This window comes from Pyrenophora tritici-repentis, chromosome 2, assembly GCF_003171515.1.
Source record: "Pyrenophora tritici-repentis strain M4 chromosome 2, whole genome shotgun sequence".
Lineage (NCBI taxonomy): Eukaryota > Fungi > Ascomycota > Dothideomycetes > Pleosporales > Pleosporaceae > Pyrenophora > Pyrenophora tritici-repentis.
Window position 1 is genome coordinate 3,478,285 of NC_089391.1, and position 20,781 is coordinate 3,499,065.

The 20,781-nt window shown below is 50.3% G+C and overlaps 8 protein-coding genes across 8 annotated transcripts; 5 read left to right on the forward strand and 3 right to left on the reverse strand.

Moving 5' to 3' along the window:
* Window positions 1–829: 829 nt before the first annotated feature.
* PtrM4_067740 (uncharacterized protein) lies at window positions 830–2,173 on the forward strand (the record flags this gene model as incomplete). Its single annotated transcript, XM_001933457.1, has 4 exons — window positions 830–1,454; window positions 1,508–1,594; window positions 1,647–1,687; window positions 1,739–2,173. The coding sequence occupies 4 exons, from the start codon at window positions 830–832 to the stop codon at window positions 2,171–2,173; spliced, it is 1,188 nt and encodes a 395-aa protein (XP_001933492.1).
* A 1,264-nt stretch (window positions 2,174–3,437) lies between these two features.
* Window positions 3,438–5,609, reverse strand: PtrM4_067750 (uncharacterized protein; the record flags this gene model as incomplete). Its single annotated transcript, XM_066105793.1, has 1 exon — window positions 3,438–5,609. One exon carries the CDS (start codon window positions 5,607–5,609, stop codon window positions 3,438–3,440), a length of 2,172 nt encoding a protein of 723 aa, XP_065964420.1.
* A 29-nt stretch (window positions 5,610–5,638) lies between these two features.
* PtrM4_067760 (uncharacterized protein) lies at window positions 5,639–8,262 on the reverse strand (the record flags this gene model as incomplete). The annotated part of the gene is made up of 2 exons (XM_066105794.1): window positions 5,639–6,907; window positions 6,958–8,262. 2 exons carry the CDS (start codon window positions 8,260–8,262, stop codon window positions 5,639–5,641), a joined length of 2,574 nt encoding a protein of 857 aa, XP_065964421.1.
* Window positions 8,263–8,995: 733 nt separating this feature from the next.
* PtrM4_067770 (DAP2, Dipeptidyl aminopeptidase-acylaminoacyl-peptidase) lies at window positions 8,996–11,213 on the reverse strand (the record flags this gene model as incomplete). Its single annotated transcript, XM_001933458.2, has 2 exons — window positions 8,996–11,096; window positions 11,149–11,213. 2 exons carry the CDS (start codon window positions 11,211–11,213, stop codon window positions 8,996–8,998), a joined length of 2,166 nt encoding a protein of 721 aa, XP_001933493.2.
* Window positions 11,214–12,844: 1,631 nt separating this feature from the next.
* PtrM4_067780 (uncharacterized protein) lies at window positions 12,845–13,291 on the forward strand (the record flags this gene model as incomplete). Its single annotated transcript, XM_001933459.1, has 1 exon — window positions 12,845–13,291. The coding sequence occupies one exon, from the start codon at window positions 12,845–12,847 to the stop codon at window positions 13,289–13,291; it is 447 nt and encodes a 148-aa protein (XP_001933494.1).
* Window positions 13,292–15,160: 1,869 nt separating this feature from the next.
* PtrM4_067790 (uncharacterized protein) lies at window positions 15,161–15,658 on the forward strand (the record flags this gene model as incomplete). Its single annotated transcript, XM_001933460.1, has 1 exon — window positions 15,161–15,658. One exon carries the CDS (start codon window positions 15,161–15,163, stop codon window positions 15,656–15,658), a length of 498 nt encoding a protein of 165 aa, XP_001933495.1.
* Window positions 15,659–16,820: 1,162 nt separating this feature from the next.
* Window positions 16,821–17,045, forward strand: PtrM4_067800 (uncharacterized protein; the record flags this gene model as incomplete). The annotated part of the gene is made up of 1 exon (XM_066105795.1): window positions 16,821–17,045. The coding sequence occupies one exon, from the start codon at window positions 16,821–16,823 to the stop codon at window positions 17,043–17,045; it is 225 nt and encodes a 74-aa protein (XP_065964422.1).
* An 845-nt stretch (window positions 17,046–17,890) lies between these two features.
* On the forward strand, window positions 17,891–19,042 carry PtrM4_067810 (uncharacterized protein; the record flags this gene model as incomplete). Its single annotated transcript, XM_066105796.1, has 1 exon — window positions 17,891–19,042. The coding sequence occupies one exon, from the start codon at window positions 17,891–17,893 to the stop codon at window positions 19,040–19,042; it is 1,152 nt and encodes a 383-aa protein (XP_065964423.1).
* Between the last annotated feature and the right edge of the window lie 1,739 nt (window positions 19,043–20,781).

Below are 20,781 nucleotides of genomic sequence, written 5' to 3' on the forward strand. Positions count from 1 at the left end.
CCGGGGAAAGAGCGCCACAGGGTCTCTTCAAGATCTCGTGGACCCAACCACAGTTTCGTCTGCACGCCATTACAACCCTCTCGTTGTCGATAGCTACCATAGTTCTGATAAAGACGATAGCTACAGGCTAGTACCTCTTATTCAAGTTTGATGGGATGCACGCAATGTGGCAGTCAAGATGGGCGTGGTAAGTTATAATGTGAGCGCATTGTTGTTACAACAAGACTGCGTTGTGAAAATCTGCTGCTAAGCATCGACATCATTTATACACACCATCATAATGTGAGCGCATTGCTAGAGGAATCGAATAGTTAACGAAACAAGAATCTCATCCTTTGATGCTCCGTAGCGAAGACAATTGACAGTTCTAGAGTGCATGTACACCATCGTACGTGTCTCTCACCTGTGAGTTCGTTGCTTTGTGCGAAGCCACTCACTGGGATATACCTTTACCCATCACACGTATAACCACCACACTTATGACTAGATAAGGCGACAACCTCCTCCTACCCTTTACAACCAACCATCTGCCACCCAACCAGATCTGTTCTATATCCACAAAGCCACTCTAACTCAGGAAGCGTCTCGTCACTCGATCACCGGAACAAGATAGTAAGAGTCTCTTCTCGCAGGCACCACTCTCGCAGCACTGCACTGAGATCTGAACTTTGCTAACTTGAGTAGCGCATAGAAGCCCAACTGCACTACTTAATTCCAGACATACCCTAGGTTAGCACACTACGAGCCTGGTCGACGGAGCAGAGAGCAACCAGAACACTGCTAATAACCTCTGACAGTATCAAGATCCACTTCGCTCCTCTACCTCAACATGAACGCCGCATTTCCTCCAGAGTTTCATGGTTTCTCAGAAGAAGGAGACAGCGGAATGCCCACGACTTGGTCGCTAGACATCCTTGTGAAGCGCGCCCAAGCTGAGATACCGGACTATCATGAGGTGACTGCAAGTCACGACATTAGGTTCGCCGGTCCGTTTGGAGACGCACAGATTCCCAATAGGAAGCACATCATTCCAGCCGAGGCGTCAGAGATGATGCTCATCGTTGGTTCGTACGTTCATGAATCAAACGCATCCGAAACTATTGTCTATGCTTTTGTGTATGGGGTAAACGCGAACCAAATTGGTTTCATGTATATGGATGAGCAAGGCAAAGCTGAACGTCTTGACGTCTGTAGATGCAAGGAGATCAACTTCCAGACCCCGTTTTGCTACCTCGGCGACAACGACTTAGGTCAGCAGTCAGTTCGCCTCATGCTACGGCCGTTTCTCTTATTCAACTTCCTTAGTGCAAACTATCTCGATACTATCACGCACTACAAGAGTTTCTGGACAGATCTCACAAAAGCATTTTCATGGATCGCCAACAAGGGTCGCAGACCCGATACAGGCTTGAGTAAGCCGAAAACATCAGCTAAAGCGGCAAACCCAAAGTCTAGTAAGAACATTAATCTTCATATCTTGCAAGTAAATGAAACTAACCATATTTAGTGCTTCACGAGTATTTTGCCGAGGATTCTACTTCTAAGCCTCAAGCAGTAGCATCAAAGCTCGAAGAAGATGAGGATCCAGTTCAACGTAAGCCCCCACAAACTCTTACTTCAATATCCTTTAGTCTAACACACCAAAGCTCGAATCAAACGCCGAGACTATGGTGGTTCCAGTACCATTGTAAGTGCAGCCCGACCTTCACATACCACTCAGCTGACCGATATCTTTTAGCAAAATCCGCAATCCGTCCCTGTCTCGCCCTCGACCCCCGAAGAACCGCCCGTAACCCATGATCATGAAGCAGGCCTCCAAGCATTGGCATCACAGCACGAAAAAGAAGTTACCAGGCTCAGGAACGAGCTGGATGCGATGAGACAGCGTAGTGATCTCGTCCACAACGCATACAACGGACTCAAGCGGAACCACGACCAGCTCTCGATAGCGTATAGTAAAGCTGTCAAGGATATCCACCAGGTTCGTGCGCGTTATCTAGAAAGCTCAGAGAGCAGTAAGAGGTGGAAAACACGGGCTGAAGACGCTGAGAAACGAGAAACGACACTCAAAGCCCAACGCCGTGAAGACAGAGCTAAGATGGCTCGAGCTCGCCAGTTGCTTGAGACGTCAGAATCAGACGATGAAGCAGAGGTAGTTGGGGCCCCGTCTTGAAGGGGGGTGGTACTTTTGATTTTCTAGTTTATTGTTTTCTAGTTCATTGGTTTCATTCACGGCACTGGTATGTGTCTTTCTGGCGGAAAAGGTCTGATTTCGGCGTTTGCATATATCTTCCATAGGTTTACTCCCTGGATTCAGAGCACAATGGCTCTAGGATAAGCGGCTGTAGGGGTAAAACATGAACACATATACCCACCAAAACTACTCTGTTCCTGCACTCACTATACGTTCCAGAATCACCAATGTCCTTCCCACCACTCTTCTGTCACCCATATACATTGAATTTGGCCAGCTATTCAACGCATTCTCTGCCGCATCTCTCCCCTCGACGAGAAGTAGAACCGCATTTCGGTAACAGATTAAAACAATAGTAGCCATTCCATAACCTTATACCACCTACTTCAGCTCGATTGAGCTATGTATACCTAATAAATCACAAAAACACCATGTAGAGCCGTGTAGTCAAAGAAAACATAAAGATAAAATTTACTATCACATAGCATTACGACCCCAACACACCACAGTACCGCTCTAGGACCGAGCCACGTAGTCGCCTATATTCGCGCAGTGGCTATTCTTTACCCTTCCTTATACTATACCTCTGAGATGAGCACCAGTTAACAAAATAGGGTTTCACTAATACATTACATGTAGTGAGGAAACAGAGTTACGGTAGCACTACATCGCAAACTTAATACATGACTGCGCTATCACCTCGACACTAATAGATATATTAGCCGCAGTGATACAAATGCCCAACCTAGCGCATTCAAAACAACATGACCATGAATCTCCACCATGAACGCCTACTCCCATCCGTCTCCTAAAATCTCCTTATCTTTGAGATCCGTGCGTTACCCACAGTATTAAGACCACCATGAACCTCAGTTCCTCGCAGCAGAGATTATGAAATGTTGGTCAGCTCACACATACGAATTCATCGTCACAAGCAGAACGAAAACACTGTCAATAAACAATTATCATTAGTATTGAAAAGCTGGCACTATTAGTAGTAGTATGACTACCTAATAGAGCGCTCTCTAAGGCACAACGGTAGTGGTGGTACGACTCGTATTGTATTGACTAAGGAGCTATTCACACGTTCGTAGATCCGTGTTGCGTGCAGCTGCGTCCAAGCTCCCCGCTAGGACCCACCTGCACGTGTCACCAATCATGTGACTACTCCTCCGCTTGATACCACCAAGTCACTTACGGACTGTATTCTCAACACTCCCCCACAGGCCTTACGTGACTTGTTCTAGTGCCCTTCATCAATAACTCCCAGCATCTTCTTAAACCTTTCGAAAGCAACTCTCTGCAGTGGCTTAGTCATTCCGTCGGCAACCATCTCGTCAGTCGGAATATAAGAAATCTGGAGCTTCTTCTGCTCAGCTAGGTCTCTAATGAAGTGGTAGCAGATGTCAATGTGCTTAGAACGTTCGTGCAGATGCGGATTCTTCACCAGTGCAATCGCTCCCTGATTGTCACCGTACATCTGGACTGTGATACCGTTCTCATTGACGTATTGGTGCAGGCCGAGATCTCTGAGTACTTGAGCTGCCCACTGTCCCTGCTTGGCGTACATGGCTTGTGAGATGTACTCAGACTCAGCACTTGAGGTTGCCACTGACTTCTGCTTCTTTGCTGCCCAAGAGAATGGTCCTCCATAGAACATTCCGACTCCCCCAGACATGCTCTTCCGGTCTGTCTTATCGCTTGCCCAGTCAGCGTCGGTGTAGATCCCAAACTCGTTTTGGTGATCTCCTCCTGGACCGAAGCGAATCTTCTGCTTTACTGTTGACCGTAGATATCTCATTAGATTCTTTAACGCAGTCCCGTGCATCTCTACAGGGTCTCTCATGTACTGGGCTAGTCGTCCAAGTACAAAGGCAATGTCTGGTCTCGTGAATACCATTGCGTACATTAAGCTTCCAATAATCTGTGAATATTGTGTGGAGTCGATTCTGGCGTCTTCAGGAGTAGCAGGCTTTAGGTGTTCGTAGTCTGCAGCAGGGATCTTCTTTGACTTGTACTTTGCTGAGGTGATACCATACTTATCTAGGACTGTCTCTAGGTACTGCTGTTGATCGAGGTAAATAGCTTTGTTAGCTCTATCGCGGGTGACTCTAACTCCAAGGATCTTTCGAATCTCCCCCAGGTTCTTGGAGTTGAATCTCGTAAGGAGCATTTCGTCGAACCAGGCTAGGTCTGAAGTGAGTTTCGCGGCAGCAGCAATGTCGTCAACATAAACCAGTAGTGAAATACCTCTGCCTTTATGCGTGAATAGGCAGGGGTCTGCAAGGCTCTGTGTAAAACCGATCTCAGTTAAGAACCCCTTAAGTAGCAGGTTCCAATCTCGTCCAGCTTGCTTAAGTCCGTAAAGACTCCTCAAAACCTTCAGAACGTTGCCTTTCTTAACTTTTACCCCAGCTGGTGTTGTGAGGTAGATGTCTTCTTTTAAGTATGACTCAGTGAATGCGTTCTTGATGTCCCACTGCCAGCATTCCATGCCCTGTTTGGCAACAGTAGCAAGGAATAACCTTAAGGTGTCCATTCGTACTGTCGGGGCGAAAGTCTCGGTGTAGTCAATCCCGTGTTGTTGACTGAACCCTCGAGCAACAAGTCTGGCCTTGAACCTCTCAATCGTACCATCAACTTTAAGCTTGACAGTAAACACCCATTTTGTGGTGACGAGGTTTGCACCCTGGGGTGGAATAAGCTCTTCCCAAGTTCCGTTCCCCACAAGAGTCCTGATCTCTTCCTCAATTGCCTCTTTCCACTTCAGTGCGTTCTCTGGGTCGCTTATAGCTTGTTTATAGGTCTGAGGGATTCTAATGCCTTTAACTTCTGTTGCTGCGAAAGCTTTGCCGCTAAGTTCTGCTCGTCCCGTGACATCGAGGTTTCCACTTACAATCACCGTATAGAAGGCTTTAACAATCGTCTCGTGTGCAGACTCTTCATGGTGGTGCGTAGATGTCGGTATTTCAGTTGTGGGGTCTTCGTCAGCTCGGCTCTCTCGTAGGACAGCTAGCATAGCTTTGACAATTTTGGCTTGGCGATGTTCATCCTCCATGTCGTCAAATGTATCTCGCTTTCTCTTTTGGGTCCGAGTCCTGAAGTGATACCTAGCTGATGGTTCGGCTGCTACTGGGTTGGTAACTTCGTCTACCTCCATTTCTTCGCTCTCATCCTCTACTGTTGGCGCGGGTGGAGTGATGGTAGGTGATGGGTGCGCAGGTGCTGGCGTAGGCGGCGATGGTGGCGGCGGTGATGGCGGCGATGGTGGCGGCGATGATGGCGGCGGCAATGGCGGCGATGATGGCGGCAGTTCAATATCAACATCCAGGGCGTCGGGTTTAGTTAGTTGATTTAGGTTCTTCTTTGGTCTTCCTCTGGCTTTCCGTGGGATGAGCTCATTAGATGTGCCCATTGGACCTGATTTGACTCTCAAGTTCAGGTCTATCTTTCCCCTGGCACCTTCTCATTAGTTTGGATGACGCTAACTCTATGCGTATATCCAAGGTCAGGAGAGTAGACTTTGAACTGCTTGTCTGTAGTTTCAGAATATCCCATAAAGACGCCTGCTCGACCACGGTGCACTAACTTGTCTAATCTCCCTTTCGCTGGCAGCGTCTTTGGATTGAGATAGGTGTAACACTTGCTCCCCCAGACTCGTACGTGGTCTACGCCTGGGCGTTTCCCTGAGAATACCTGCTCTGGAGACGTGGGTTTTCCCTCGACCAGCGGTCCTGTTGGCAGTCTATTGCGGATGTAGGCGTCAGCCTCAGCGGCCTCGTCCCAGAACTCAATAGGAAGTTGTGCATCATCGAGCATTGCCCTCATTGCGTGTTCGGCAGTCTGGATGCTTCGCTCCACTGGTCCATTTTGATTCGAGCTCGCAATTACGGTGTAGTCGGCCTGAACCCCGTCTTCAGTTTCCCACTGGTTTATCACAAGCTTTAGTTCTGGCGCATTGTCTGATCTGCAGGCCTTCACCTTCTTCCCAGTCTGGAGCTCTACCTTTGCCTTCCATCTGCGTAGCTCTAGGATAGCCTGGTCCTTGGTTTTCAGTGGTATCGACCAGTTCTTTCGGGAGTGGTTGCAGATTATTTGCATAAGGTAGTTATTTCCGCGGAGTGATGTAGGGAACGGTCCAGCTAAGTCAAGAGATACTAGTGCTAGTACCTCCTTTTTGTGTTCTGCTAGGATTTTGTTCATCTTATTCCTCATCTTGCCTTTAAGGCATGGGTCACAGAAGCGCCTGTGGGCTGGGGGTACTTTAATCTTTTCAATTGTCGTTACCTTATACAGGTTTCGTAGCATTGCTGGGCCGTAGTGAGCAAACCGTCTGTGCATTAGCCTGTAGTTCCGGCGATCTTTCTTCGTGGACTTGTCTTCTTCGGATTCGTCTGGGTCCTGGTCGGATTGTGTCTCGGGTTGTGTCTCCTGACTTTCCTCCGCAGTGCTTTGATCGTTGCTGTCGGTCCGAGTCTTGCCTGCAATAAACGCCTTTCCTGAGTACTTGCTTGCAATGTGGCTTACGATGTACAGACCGTCCTTCTGTGCTGCTTGTACTGCGATTCTTGATTTGTCCTTAAAATACATGTTCTTGTCATCAAAAATGCCTTGAAGTCCCTCCCTACACAACCGTCTTGCTGCGATTAGATTCACGCCGAGCTTAGGTACGTAGAGAACCTTTCGGAGTAATCCTGTTGTCCCATCCAGTGCCTTCATCATAACAGTACCACGTTGGGTAGAATGAAGAAATCCTCCCCAACCTGGATAGTGGTGAGCGGCGTGCGCTTTAGCGGTCCTCTAAACAGGTTTCTCTTGTCAGTCATGTGTGATGAAGCACCAGTATCAGCAATCCAGTTCGCCGGTGTGCTTTTACTAGCTTGTTCCGCAGAGATATGGCAGTGTTGCGTACATTCTGTTTCCACGGATGTAGACTCGTGGCTGGTCTCGCTGTCCGTGCCTGAGGAGCCATTGTCCGTTCCAGAGTCAGAATCCTGATTCTTGGCTGCGTACCCATGCTTGCGCCTCGAGGTTGTCTTGACTGTAGGCTTGACAGGTTTGTCAGATCGCTTCTTGTTCTCATTTCTAGAAGGTCTCTTCGACTTGGCTGCGCGTCTCTCAGCTCTTTCGTCTTTCTCTCGAAGTTTTCTTCCGAATTCCTGAATTTCACCCTTGTATTTGCAGTCTCGGGCCCAGTGTTCTCCCTTACAATGGAGGCATCCTGTGGATGGGCCTAATTCAGGCGATGTAGAACGGGGGCGGTCGCGCATCGAGGAGTCCGAGCTTCTATGGTCATTCGGGTGACGGTACTTCGGGAATGCTACATTTGCATGCTCAGCCGTGTCGTTCAGTCGCAGCTCCTTCGTGCGGAGTGCAGCAATCTTTTCGTCAACCGTGAGAGAGGTCTGGACATCGAGATAGTCGATTACTGATCCGTAGCTTTCTGGAAGAGCGCGTAGCATGATCTGGAGAAGTGCCTCATCATTGTAGAGTCCCTTGGCAGCAGGCTTAGCTGCAATAATCTTGCGGCGGTATTCTTTTAGCTTTGCCCACGTGTAGTCGACATCCTTCTCGTCTTTCCAGGTGAAGTTCTGAAGCTTGGTCATGATGTTGTTGGCTGTCAACTGATCAGTCTTTGAGTACTTGACCTTCAGTGCGGTCCAGAGGGCAGATGCAGTCTCGTACTCGTCTGCGAGAGCGTCGTCATCATCAAGGAGACTGTTTGTGATGTAGAACAGTGCCTTAGCCTCATCCTTGTCGTATTCCTTTGCCTTTTCAGCGTTCCATGTACCTCCCAGTCGTTCGAAGTCGCTTGTCAGGCCTAGGACGCTTGCTTGTTCTGTAGGGTTGACAGTGCCGGCCGGGTCTTGAGAGGTGTTGGCAGTTGATGTGGAGGTGCCAGCTCCATGTCGTGCAATCCAGGCGTACGCGTGCTTCGTGACTTCGATAGTGTAGAAGATTCCCTTTCCCTTCAGCTTCAGTTTGTTATTGCGGAACCATTTCTCGTGATTCTCCTTCGTCAGCTTTGGGATCTTAGGCTCCTTATCGTATCTGTCGTCGCTGCCCATCTTCGCGGTTGTGCTTTTGACTGTCTGTGACGCGTCAAATGCCGTAGTTGTGTGTGGTTTCGAGGTGTAGGGGGTGTTTAGTGGGTTTGTAAACGTTTTGGCGTCTGCGCCCTTCAGCTTTCTCTAGCTGGAACCGTATGCTCGTTTTCGGTGTGTGAGAAGCTCGTCTCGTCTTCCGTGTGCGAGAAGCCCGTCTCGTCTTTCGTATGCGAGAAGCTCGTCTCGTCTTCCGTGTGCGAGAAGCCCGTCTCGTCTTTCGTATGCGAGAAGCTCGTCTCGTCTTCCGTGTGCGAGAAGCTCGTCTCGTCTTCCGTGTGCGAGAAGCTCGTCTCGACTTTCGTGGCTTCAGATCACCTTGATCTGGTGGGTCGCCGAACCGTAGAGCACCGAGCAACCGGGCTCATAACCTATTGAAAAGCTGGCACTATTAGTAGTAGTATGACTACCTAATAGAGCGCTCTCTAAGGCACAACGGTAGTGGTGGTACGACTCGTATTGTATTGACTAAGGAGCTATTCACACGTTCGTAGATCCGTGTTGCGTGCAGCTGCGTCCAAGCTCCCCGCTAGGACCCACCTGCACGTGTCACCAATCATGTGACTACTCCTCCGCTTGATACCACCAAGTCACTTACGGACTGTATTCTCAACAATTAGATAAGTTTCATAATTATCTACATGGCCTGCCTTTCCGCAGCCAACATTGGATAACTAAACGCATTCATAGAAGCGCTTTAGTTACCAATAGGGGTATCGCTCAACGGCTCACCCTTGGACCAGTGGTTGATCCAGTTGAAAATCTCCGTGTGCCAAACCAAGCTGTTCTCCTGCTTGAGCACCCAGTGGTTCTCGTCGGGGAAGTTGAGGAACCTGCTGGGGATGCCACGTGCCTGGAGGATGTTGAACAGACTGAGACCGTCGCTCTCGGGGAGACGGTAGTCCTTGGTGTTGTGGATGACGAACTGGGGGGTAGAGAAGTTGGCAATGTGGTTCTGGGGGTTCCACTCGCGGTAGGCGGGTGAGTCCCAAATGTTGCCGTCGTAGTCGTGGCGGATGAACCAGAGTTCCTCGGAAGCCCAGGCGCCTTCGGTGTTGGAGATACCGTCGTGGGTGACGAGGCACTTGAACTCGTTGCCGAGGTCGTTAGCTTGAATCCAGTTGGTCATGTAACCACCGTAGGAAGCACCGGCGGCAATACCGTTCTTGGTGTCGATCCAGGGCATGCTGGTGTTGACGTAGTTCCAGGCGTTGACCAGGTCTTGGTATGGCCAGCTGCCCCATTGGCCCTGGATAGAGTCGGTGAGGAACTGTCCGAAGCTAGTGGAGCCGGTTGGGTTGGGAGCTACGATAATGTAACCCTGGTCAGCCCAGACCTGAGGGTTCCAGCGGTTGGACCAGCTGTTACCCCAGTTACCCTGGGGACCGCCGTGGATGTAGAAAGCGAGCGGGTAGGTCACGTTTTCCTGGTAGTAGCTGGGCTTGACAACGTAGGCCTGAAGCTGCTGCTTGAGCTCGGGGTTGGAGCCGTTAAAGAAGATCTCAGAGACAGTGTGCGAGCCGAGACCAGCGAGATTGGGGTCGACCTGAGACGCGTCGAAGAGGGTGTTCTTGACGCCATCCTTGAGGATGTACCACTCACTGGGGGTCCAGATGGCGGTAGCGGCAACAAACAGGGAGCCGTCAGGGAGGAGCGCGAAGGTCGAAACGGACGTGTTGGAAGTCATAGGCTCGGGGACGAAGCTCTCATCGGCATCCACGGGGAAGTTGAAGATCTTGACGCGGGCGTAGTCATCGGCGGTGACGTAAATGGAAGAGTCGTCAGCGGCCCAAGTAAGGGGTCCTTGAACCCAGCGGTCGAAACCAGTGCTGAGTGCCTTCCAGTTGCTGACAGCAACACCAGTACCCTCGACAGCCACGTCAACAGTGTAGAGCTGGAATCGGTCTGACTCGTAGTAGTCTTCATCTTGCTGGACGTACGCGAACTTACAGCTGTTGCTGGAGAAAGAGGGCAAGCTGGATGCGCCCTTGTGGCCAGCCTTGTACGCCTCGGAGTCGGGGCCGTTGAAAGCGACCGGTGGCTCGGAAGAAGCAAAAGCACCGAGGTAGGCGTATGAGGCTGTGTAGTTGGCCTTGTTCAGCTCGGGAGCCTTGCTGACGAAAGCGTACATGGAGCCGTCAGGGCTGAGGTCGTAGTCGCTCATGTCGCCGAATGGCTGAATGGGGGTCTCAGGCTGAGTAGCGGTGAAGTTGATTCCGTGCTGTAGGTTACGCATACCAGCGCCAGAAAGCGCATAGCTGCTGTTCGCCGAGAGAGTTCCAGCGAAGACGTTGTAGCGGTTCTTCGTCAGCCAAGTGTCCCAGTGACGCACGTAGATATCTGAGTAGTAGCGTGCGGTTGAGTGAGGGGTGACTTCAGTCTCCGGGTTGACTGCAGTGCCGTTGGGGTAGGCCATGCAGTTGACCAAGAAGTGCATGTCTCCGGTAGGAGTCTTGGAAACCTTGAGTCCATTGTAGGGCGCATCAAGAGAAGCAACCATGGTGCTCATGTTGGGGCTCTTGATGTCGCCAATCCACAGGGTAACACCGCCGGGAGTCTCCTCGTTGGTGCCATTAATGTAGATGATGCCCGTCTTGCTACCGGGAATCCAGGCGACCTCGTTGATCTCGCTGGCATTGAGACCTGAATTAGTGATCTCGCCAGTGGTGAGATCGATGAGGTTCATGCCAGCCGAGTTCGCGTGCTCCTCGAAGGAGTACTGGGTGTACGGGAACAAGGCAACCGAGCCATCAGGGCTGGGATCAGCAGCACTGCGGCGGACGGTGCTCAGGAGCAGCCTGTGGAATTATTAGTATGGATTTGCAACCAAAGATGTGAAGGTATACATACTCGGGTGTGAAGGCACAGGCGCCTGTGGCAGCCAAAGCCGCGGCAACACTGAGGTAACGAGCCATTGTATGCGACCAGCTTCGTGAAAGCTCAATTGGACAAGGTCGATGGTCGGACGAAGCTCAAGCAGGGCAACCAGCTTATTTGTATAATGAGCTGCGTAGTATGCAGGGCCTAGCGAGGAAGCATTTTACCAGCGGGGTCCACGTTGTACTGGGACCGGTACCTGGGAGTGACATTCATTCTAGTTGGCTAGAGGCAACGGCGATGCCATCATTCTCCCTGTACAGCGGTCCATGCTAAGCCAAAGGCGTCGGAAGCGGGGCGACATTCACGATATCTCCTTCCAGTTGTAGGCTAGGGCTGCGGGCAGACAAACAAGCTCGGGCGAGGTGGATTATCAGAAAGCATGTTTTCGCCTTGTCCTATCGCGAGCCTGTCGACCTATCCCGCGTCCCTGGCTCCGCAATGTGGGCTTACTTGGCGCCGAGCGGGGCGATTGTCCGCAACAGGCAGGTCGCAAATGTCCAACACAACTCTACAATCGCGTTTTCCACATTTATCGCGCAATGCGGCGTCGCTGTCTCGTCCAGATGCTGACTGCGAGAATGAGGACGGTGATAGTGCGGATTCTATACCGGCTGCCTCGGTCTGCCTCGGGTCAGTTGCACGACTAATACTATCTGCTCCTCCATCGCCGATATCCGCGAACCGATTGCCGCCGAGACCTGCTTTGCTAGGCCTAGGGAAGCTTTTATCAGCCTACTATTTTGGCGTTGCCCAGGTGGTGATGAGTGCGAGCTAGCCGGTGGCGTGGCATCGTGCCTAATGTGCTCATGCGCCTGATAACGATGGGAACCGTGGTGTCCGAATATGTGCAAGGCGAGCAGCGAGGTGCAGTAGGATCGTTGCGCCTTGCAGCTTGTCTGCTTCTAGACGCCTTCCGGTGGCGTAGGCGGGTGGAGACTTGTTGACCCGGGAAGCTGTTCTTGATGTGTTCATCGAGTCGAGAGAATTGCTTTCAGTCGCTTCCTGAGTTCCATGCTCTTTGAATCCTGTGTGTGTATCTTGTCGGCTTGGTGAAGATGACGGAGATTGCATGTCCTCTGATGGATGACTGAGAGAGCACGGGCCACCGAAGCCGACGGGTACCGACCGATGCAACCGAGCGTAGGCGACCCAGACTCTGACATTACTCGATCCTCCTCATATCCATGTCATGGTACAGAGGACACGAGTGAAACGCAAGCACAATCAGGTTCGCTTCCGTTGTTGACCAACCAAATATGGCTGTCAAGCAGGTATGGAGACGGTACCTAGGTTGGCTCGAAGGTGGGAGTAAAACTTCACATTCGTTGGGTTGTAAAGCAAGATAAAATCGAGCGCTTTCTTGGTCGGCATATCGCACAAGTACGTTTGAATTATGTCACAGTATAATCGTACATCAACACCGGCTACGCAGGACACTCCATCACGATACATGCACTCTTTCCCACCAACATCTAATTCCAGGAGGGACCAGTCATGCTTGTAAAACCACAGAACTCACAACTCCATTTGCTACTATCACCAAGCAGGCACTAGAAACAATTGTCAGTTCTCTCAAGCAAACCTTATCCTCTATTAGAAACATGCCGATCAACGTCACGACAACTTCAATCTCCACATCCCTCTATCCCAACAAAACCCCTCCAAAATGCCGTTGAAATACACATCACTGCCCCTACCTCCAAACTCGATATCCTACACGCACCCCCTCAACCCTATCCTCCCTACCCTCACCACTCATATCCTAAACTACCAGAACCAAGTCATATTCTTCTCCTCCCACCTCTCCGCCGCCCAACCTGCTATAGACTCATTACCCGCCCATGACAACAGGAAGATCGGTCACGAGCGCTTAACACCCCTACTGGGATATGCAAAGGCGAGACTGAAACACTTAGTCGACACGACTACAAGCGTTGTGGAGATGCAGGCTGAAAAGCCGAATAGAGCGCTGACGAACGAGGCTGAAAGGGCGAATGCAGAGATTGGAAGGGAGCTTGTGGGGATAGGGGAGGTGTTGGATGAGATGTGGGATTTGATCATTTCAGAGAAATGGGGAGAGGAGGAGCTAGGGACGGCGGAAGAGTTCGATTGAGTTAATTGTACATGGGATGTGCCGATGGGGTGTATGATAGTTGCTGGATCCTCTTCCACACAAACCGAACAGATTTTCGAGCTGCAGCGTCGCATGCTCATGTCTCAATGATTCGTTGTTGCATTTTACAAATTCTACATATTTGTAAACTATGCTTGTTGTTCTTATTCTTGTCCTTCTTTCTCTCTTTCTTCGTCTTTGGCGTCCACGTAGCGTTTCTCGTACCGCTCCGGTATATAGTCAATGTACTTCATCACAGTGACGATGCTAGTATCCAAGGTTTCATATTTCCATATTTCCTCGCCGTGCACGTCGTCCACCGGGGCTACACATGTATCCCCTCCCAGCTCTCGGCATTCTCTTGGGTGGTTATGATATGGATTTTTCCCATAAAACTGGAAATCGCCCCGACTAGGAATCTCTGCGTCAAAACATGAGATTAACTCGATATCCTCACAGGGTGTGTGCTCTTCCCAGCCAGGCTGAATAGAGTCTAGGAACGCATTTATGTCCCCCTCATATGTGTTCCCCCGCTCCGGCAATAACAGGGGCCCTACACTGAGCCATTTGTGATTGCGATTCGCTTTGTTGCACTCGTTGAACTGTCCAGGGTGAATTTCCACCTTGTACCCTGTCTTCACAGCCTCAAGAAACTTCTTCTGCTTTATCCAATCTTTCACATCATCCAAACCAAAGAAGTCAGCGTGAGCCATGAGCTTATTGTATCCGACGTAGCCAAAACCCTTCTCTCGTGACCACGGCAATGAACAGACACTAGGTCGCTTGATATGAGCGAACAGCGTCAGCCATATGTCGGAATCCGCATCGATGGGCAGCGCTCCGTCGGGAAGCAAGTCAACGGACTATTTTCTATTGAAAAGTTGCTCGAAGAATCGGCCGAGTAAGAGAATCGATTTTTGCGCTCGAAATTTGCGGCCGTTAACGTCGAGGATAATATGGTCGGTTTGGGGAAGTTAAGTTAGGATGGGATTAAGAAGGCGCGATCGGAGCATGCGAGACATCTACGTCCATGGCATTGGAGTTGGAAGCCATTCTCAAGTATGTCCTCTGAGAGGGAAGTGACAATGGAGTGTGTAAGTGGTCTTATTAAGGGTCAAGGAGATGATGAAGCGTGTACAAAAGGTACGGCAGTCGCGTTCGAGACGCGCCAAGACGTCACCCCACATGTCGTCACCGGTGGTTCATCGCGTCAGCGTCATCGACGTCTTCCTACCCATCAATTGCTAACTTCTACACTTTCATAGTTTCTGGAGGGTTCTTTTTCTCTCTCTCCGTGTGCGAGACAAATTATAGCTCTGGACCGCCGATCTTAGTCATGTCCGCCCTCAGTAATGCTTACTATTTCTCATTGGCGACTTATGCTTAGTATTGAGTTCGCTCCACAGTCAAGATTCCGTATTTTCTGAAATACAGTCTATTTTCTGTCTCAGGTCTCCAGAAAACACCGTCTAGCAATCATTGGCGCAAGTACATCTATGCAGAGTACTAACAATCAAAATCATAATGTCCACAAAATGCATGAGTTTAGAGGCGTGTTAACTATAACGTTGCTCCCTAGCGCGTTTTAGCAGCTAGAAGGCCTCAAGAGTATAAAACCACAAGTGAATAGAATGCAGACACACAAGGCGCGGGCCTGGGGCGGTGAAAGGTGAAGACCCTTAATCATACCTTTCACACTTTCGGTGCAAGCGTAAACGGAAATGCGACTCGTCACCGCAATTTGCGCGCATTCATTCACAGCCCCCGCCAAACCGAAGAGTGTTTCGCGCAGATACTACGTTCAAAAAAGGCGTGTTATAACCAAGCTCCTCACACCCGTACAAGACAAAACTCTGCACTGCAACGACGATGGACATCTGGAATGACCCCGACGATGAGATTCCTACAGCCAATGCCGATACTCCTATGACCGACAACGAGAGTCCTACAGCCAGCACCGTCGGTCTGGGATCCCCACCCGTGTCATCAGACTCCTCCAACTCCTCTGAGCTACGTCCCCCGCTGCGCAAATCCCCACTCACCCAAGATCAAATCGACCGCATCGCCCTCTACATACTGTGTAGTGAGTACGTCTCAGCCACCGAGAACAAAATCGTGGACATTCAGGTTCACATTGGACGCGAATGCGACCAGCCGGGTGCGAAGGGTCTCAAGAAGGATCTAGCCAAGGCGCAGTCAACCTTACACAAGCTCAAGGAAGAGAAAAAGAGGAACGTGTGTGCGCTCAGTCAAGAACAAGAGAGGCTAAAGAAGTCGGTGGGAGAGGGCGCAGAACTAGCCAAGAAGCAGTTGAAGGAGATTGATGTCTATCTAGAGAGGGTGAAGACGAGGCCCTGTCTGCGCTAATTGTTGCGCGATCTGTAGATGATCATGGCGACTTAAAAGACTGGAAGTTTGGACATTTGGACTCGGCATTTGGCCTGGTCATGTCTGTATGAGAGGCTACACGATCTCTTGGATCGCCTTCCCAATGCTTGGCAGTTTTTGTACTTTTACGAAGGGCGCGGCGGGCAAGGCCGTCTTGTGTCCACTGGAATACCCAACATGAGAAATGAAGAGCGCTGCTAGATGCGCCAGTAGTCACAAGCTGATAAGAACAAACGTCATACCTCTCAGAACTTTACTTGTCCAAGAATAAATACGAGCTCTGTTGAGACAAAAAGTGAACACACTTTGCCCCTGCGTTGATTGGTACATATACCTTCTCAACACACCCCCGCAATTAAGGCAGGGAGACAAAGTAATGCGAGTGGTTTGCAACGCAGGCCCTTCACGGTGCTGACTCCGGCTCTGGCCCTACTCGGCGCTGGCCTCATGCTCTGACCCTTACTCGGCTCTGGTCACTCACCCAACCAGCAGTTCCTTCGCGAACATGCTGATGCGCTGAAAGCGACCCGGGCTCATAACCTGTTGAGACAAAAAGTGAACACACTTTGCCCCTGCGTTGATTGGTACATATACCTTCTCAACAAGCTCGTTAATATGGCAAAATTCCCACTCCCCGCGTATCGCCCCATCATATCGCATATCCGATACGAGAGATCCGGGGAAAGATAGATTAGCCAGCTCGCTAAGCAATGCAGCAGAACATAGCCATATGAAGGCTTCCGCAGCAGCCAAACAATGGTGACTGTATGTGCTCCGAAGCACATCGCTTCAGCCAATGCCTAGAAGTGAGTGTGCCAGCTGGTGGTGCTGGTCTAATAGCGCAGATTGGTAGGTGTGCGCATCAAGCTATCTTTGGCATGCGATGGAAGCAGTCTGAAGATAGAGATTCTTGCAACAACGATGTCAGCGGCGTTTTGGTTACGAAGTCGCAGGTACATAGATCGCAGACTTCTCGCTCTGGTCCTTCCAGTGCACCATAACCACAGCATCCCTAGCATCGCGATATTTGGATACCAACTTTCCATCATACCCTACACTCTACCTAAGTACCTCGCAAGCTGCACTCCAATACCAATCAACCCTGCCAATAAACTCCAGCAATCAATCCGACCGACCGAACATGCATCTCACCATCCTCACCACAGCGGCCTTGAATTCCCTCACCCTGGCCCTTGCCGCGCCAAAAGACCCTTACCCAGCACCCTGTGGCCGCTCTACGCCATCAGGCATTTGCACGACGCAACCCACGTGCGTAAAGAAGGGCGGTTTCTATGTGCAGAGGGATTGTCCCTTTTATAATGTGCAGGATGTTGGGTGTTGTTATGATATCGCGGATGGGAAGTAGAGGGGTAACAGGATGGAAGGGGGGAGGGATGTGGTGATGGAGGATCTGGGATGGGAACTGTATTCTGAATATGCAATCAGAAAATGTGTAGTCTTGGTGCTGGGGCGAAAGAGAAATGTTCAAAAGTTCTGGTAGTGTCCGGGTCATGCTGTTGTGTGTTGTTGAGTCTGTGTTTACGGTAGCCTTGAATCAGGACCCAGTGTGCGGGATATCTTTTTTGACAATAACCCGGTGCTCGGTTGCGCGATAGGCAGTCAATTGTCCAGGTTGATCCTCCTTTCTCTACACGTCTCTTACATGCAGTGCGGATACAGGAGGTCGGATGAAGGGACGGCAGGCACAGATACCGAGGCACCGTTATGTAAGCGCGGCTTCTGGCGATCGGCCGTCATCGGATTTGAGTTCCGCATCTCTCCGGCGCAATTTCTGGTCTTATGATTCACGAAATTTTGCAGATCCCCACAAACCCAAATAACCACATTTTCCACTTTAACAGGATTCTGTTGCCCTTTGCACGCCACCTTTACCCTGCAACAACTCGCTACCACCAGACTGGTGTCTGGTACCGCACCTCCACTTTGGAACTACCGGCCATTACCCCAAATTATCAAAAACGCCACAATGGATTCAAAATTCGAAGCGGACTGCTAGGCGCCTGTCAGAGTGCAGAAAGCTACATCAACGTTTCGGCGTGAAAGCCAAGTACGTCACGTCAGCATGCGTCCCGTCATGACAACGACTCCAGATATTGTTGTTGTGTCACGCTTGGCCTATGATGGCCTTACCTTTTGTTATACAGCCGCGGATACCCCTGCTCATCACTATCCAGGAGTTTCACGGTCCCTATGGCTCCTCCTTCAGCGTGTCATACCTTGACCGCTAACTCACACCAACTCAAAAACACTCACGATGGGGACTACCCCAAGACCACGTACCCGAAAGTACCCAAGCGCAGGAGGTCGCGAGGGGGGCTGGTGGAGATGCGTAAGAAGTATCGAAAAGGTAACCTGGTGGCGCAGAGCCCACGATGTCCTCTCCTCGAGGTTTTCCAAGAGTATGGTTTACTGGAGAACATCTTGTCGAACCTTTCCTCGGACGACCTACTGGCCCTACTTTTGTCATCAAAGTCTATACATGGAGCGATTGTTCCGCAGTCAGGCAGCTTGGAGAATCTTCTAGGTAGGCTGAGTTGTTCCGGAAAGGGTGTGAAAATCCGCAAGAAGTACCACAAAAAGTCGTGTTTCTTTGACGCGTATAACTGCACCGAGCATGTCACTTGCGGTGCTACACAAAATGGCGTTGAATCGAAGCCTTGCGTCAAATGCAAAGTCACGACATGCGACGAATGCCGCATCCACTGTGTTTACCAAAGTATTTTCGAAAAGCCATGCGAGGACGACGAGTTGCCCAACTTCAGCGGCTTTGTTATGTTGTCTTCTTCGGAAGTACCCATCCTAAGTCCGCACCACCTTGCAGTCGATCAGTCGGAACCCTATTGGCAGAAACCGACAGCTGGACTAGTCGCCCCACATCATGATCAAGGGTTCATCGACATTCCATGCGACGAAGACAGTTATGGTCCACCAGAGTGTGTTGAACGCCTTCTAGACGTGGATCTTGGGCAACATAATTTGGCTGGTCCAGGATCTTCAAGTGTGGCTGCCCCATCACCCGTTCTGAAATCCTTGCACAAAGTTACCGAACGAAGAAAGCGCTGGTTCTGCGATACTTGTATCCCTTCTGATGTTGAGAAACGTAGGGAAGGATGCCAAATGTATACGTGTCAATGCAGTCTAAGAAGTCGCTTTCTCGATCGATGGCTATGTTTACGATGTTACGAAGCAGAAGAGGCCACCCTTTCCACAGCCTTTCCCAACCACACGAAACACTGCAGCTGTGGACAGCAGTCTGGACGCGAAACCTGCTTGTGGTGTTGGGGAGAAATATTGCGTCCCGATATTGACCATAACACTCACGCGGTTCTTCACACAAACTAAACATCCACGGATGTTCTCGAGATGCCGGAGTAGGTTAGCACTTGTCAAAACCTCCAGCACGGTCAACCAAGCAGCCAACAACCGCATACTCCACTCTTTTCTTGGGTCTTGGGATTTCCTTTCTCTGCTACCTTTTCAAGAAATAGTTCCATATACCCCTCCCTGTAACATCACTGTGTATAATCCATAATGTTTTCGTTCTCACTCCAGCGTCATGACTCCTCTTACCTGTTGTTGATGTACATAGCTTGTCCCAGATACCGACAGCGTAACCTGACAGCATCAAGATGAGGCACTGCAAACGGCCACCTGACTTGAATCTCATGTGTTGGACCTCATGTGGTTTCCTACCGCCGTCCTTTGATACTAGCAAACAATACACCCTGCCCACGTGGCGTGCTAGTCGGTTTGTTCATATTCTACGGTGTCATTCTCACACAGCTTACAAGCAACATGATAACATAAGAGGCGCTCTCTCTTCCACTGGATTGTGTCCGTTAAGCCACCATGTCGGACAATACTAATCGCATCGTACAGGCTCTGAGCCAACCGCCTATCCTCGATTCTCTGTCTTGTTACACGTCAACTACCACCCTTGTTCGTCTAGGTCTTGTGTGCCGCACGATTGGATTAGAGATGCTCGATGAAAGAAGCAAAGTCAAAGAAGTTTTGCTGAAGCGCACGAGGTGCGACGGCGTTGGGATGCGCATTCGTGGCATTTTTCACAAGCCGCCACCAGATAACTGGCGACCTCTCCATACTACGCCCAGATGCCAAGCAGATAATCTAGAATACAAAGAGCGCCCCTGCGATACATGTGGGGCCATGACGTGCGATGAATGCCGCGCTCATCTTGTCTATCGTCAGAACACTTGGGATTCTGACATCTACCCAGGCTTGTTGCGCTGTTGCTATGTCCTACTAGATTCTGAACTACGCAGTGTGTGCCGAACAGACCCAGGAGGGCGCACTTCGAATGCCTTTGGCTACTTTGACTGGGATGAGAGCATCATCCACAACGACCTGGGATATGGTCAGCCCGAGGCGGCTCACTTAAGCATTCCACTTGCTTTGGAAAATGAATTATTCTTCCTCACCTGATACCCCCCTAGCATCGAGAGCTTTATGGAAGCTAGACTCAGTAGTGTCTTTCGGACTGGAGTATTTGACATAGACACGCCAAGAGACATCATAAATCACATCATTGAAGATCCCATTCTTCGAGCCTCAGAATCTCGGAAGCGCTTCTGCTGTCACGGCTGTTGGAAAACAGAAATCAGCCACAAAGAAGTCTGCGGGTGCTCATTTAAGAAGCGCCTCTACGACCGCTGGACTTGTCTCCGATGCCATCTGGACGAGTGGGTTAGAGAAAACGATTATCGAGTCAAAGCGCATATACAAATGGCACCATCATTGCAACCATACTTTGATTACATCCTCGCATGGTTAAATGGACCCGAAGACAAGCCAATCCAACCATTGAGCACGCACACACTGATAGACGAGGAAAGCGTTTGCTTGTGTGGCAAACCGCCAGAAATGGTATATTGTGGCTGGTGCAAAAGGCTCATTTCGGCCTTTTTAGGGTAGATCAAGATGCGATGGAGGCTCCTCCGGTATGAGTGCACATGGAATACGACTCGTGAGCGAAGTTACATGGCACTAGCCGAGCATAACATGTAGCGAATACCACTTGACCTGATCCTGATGTTTTCCGCCACCGAGGTGAAACTCAATGA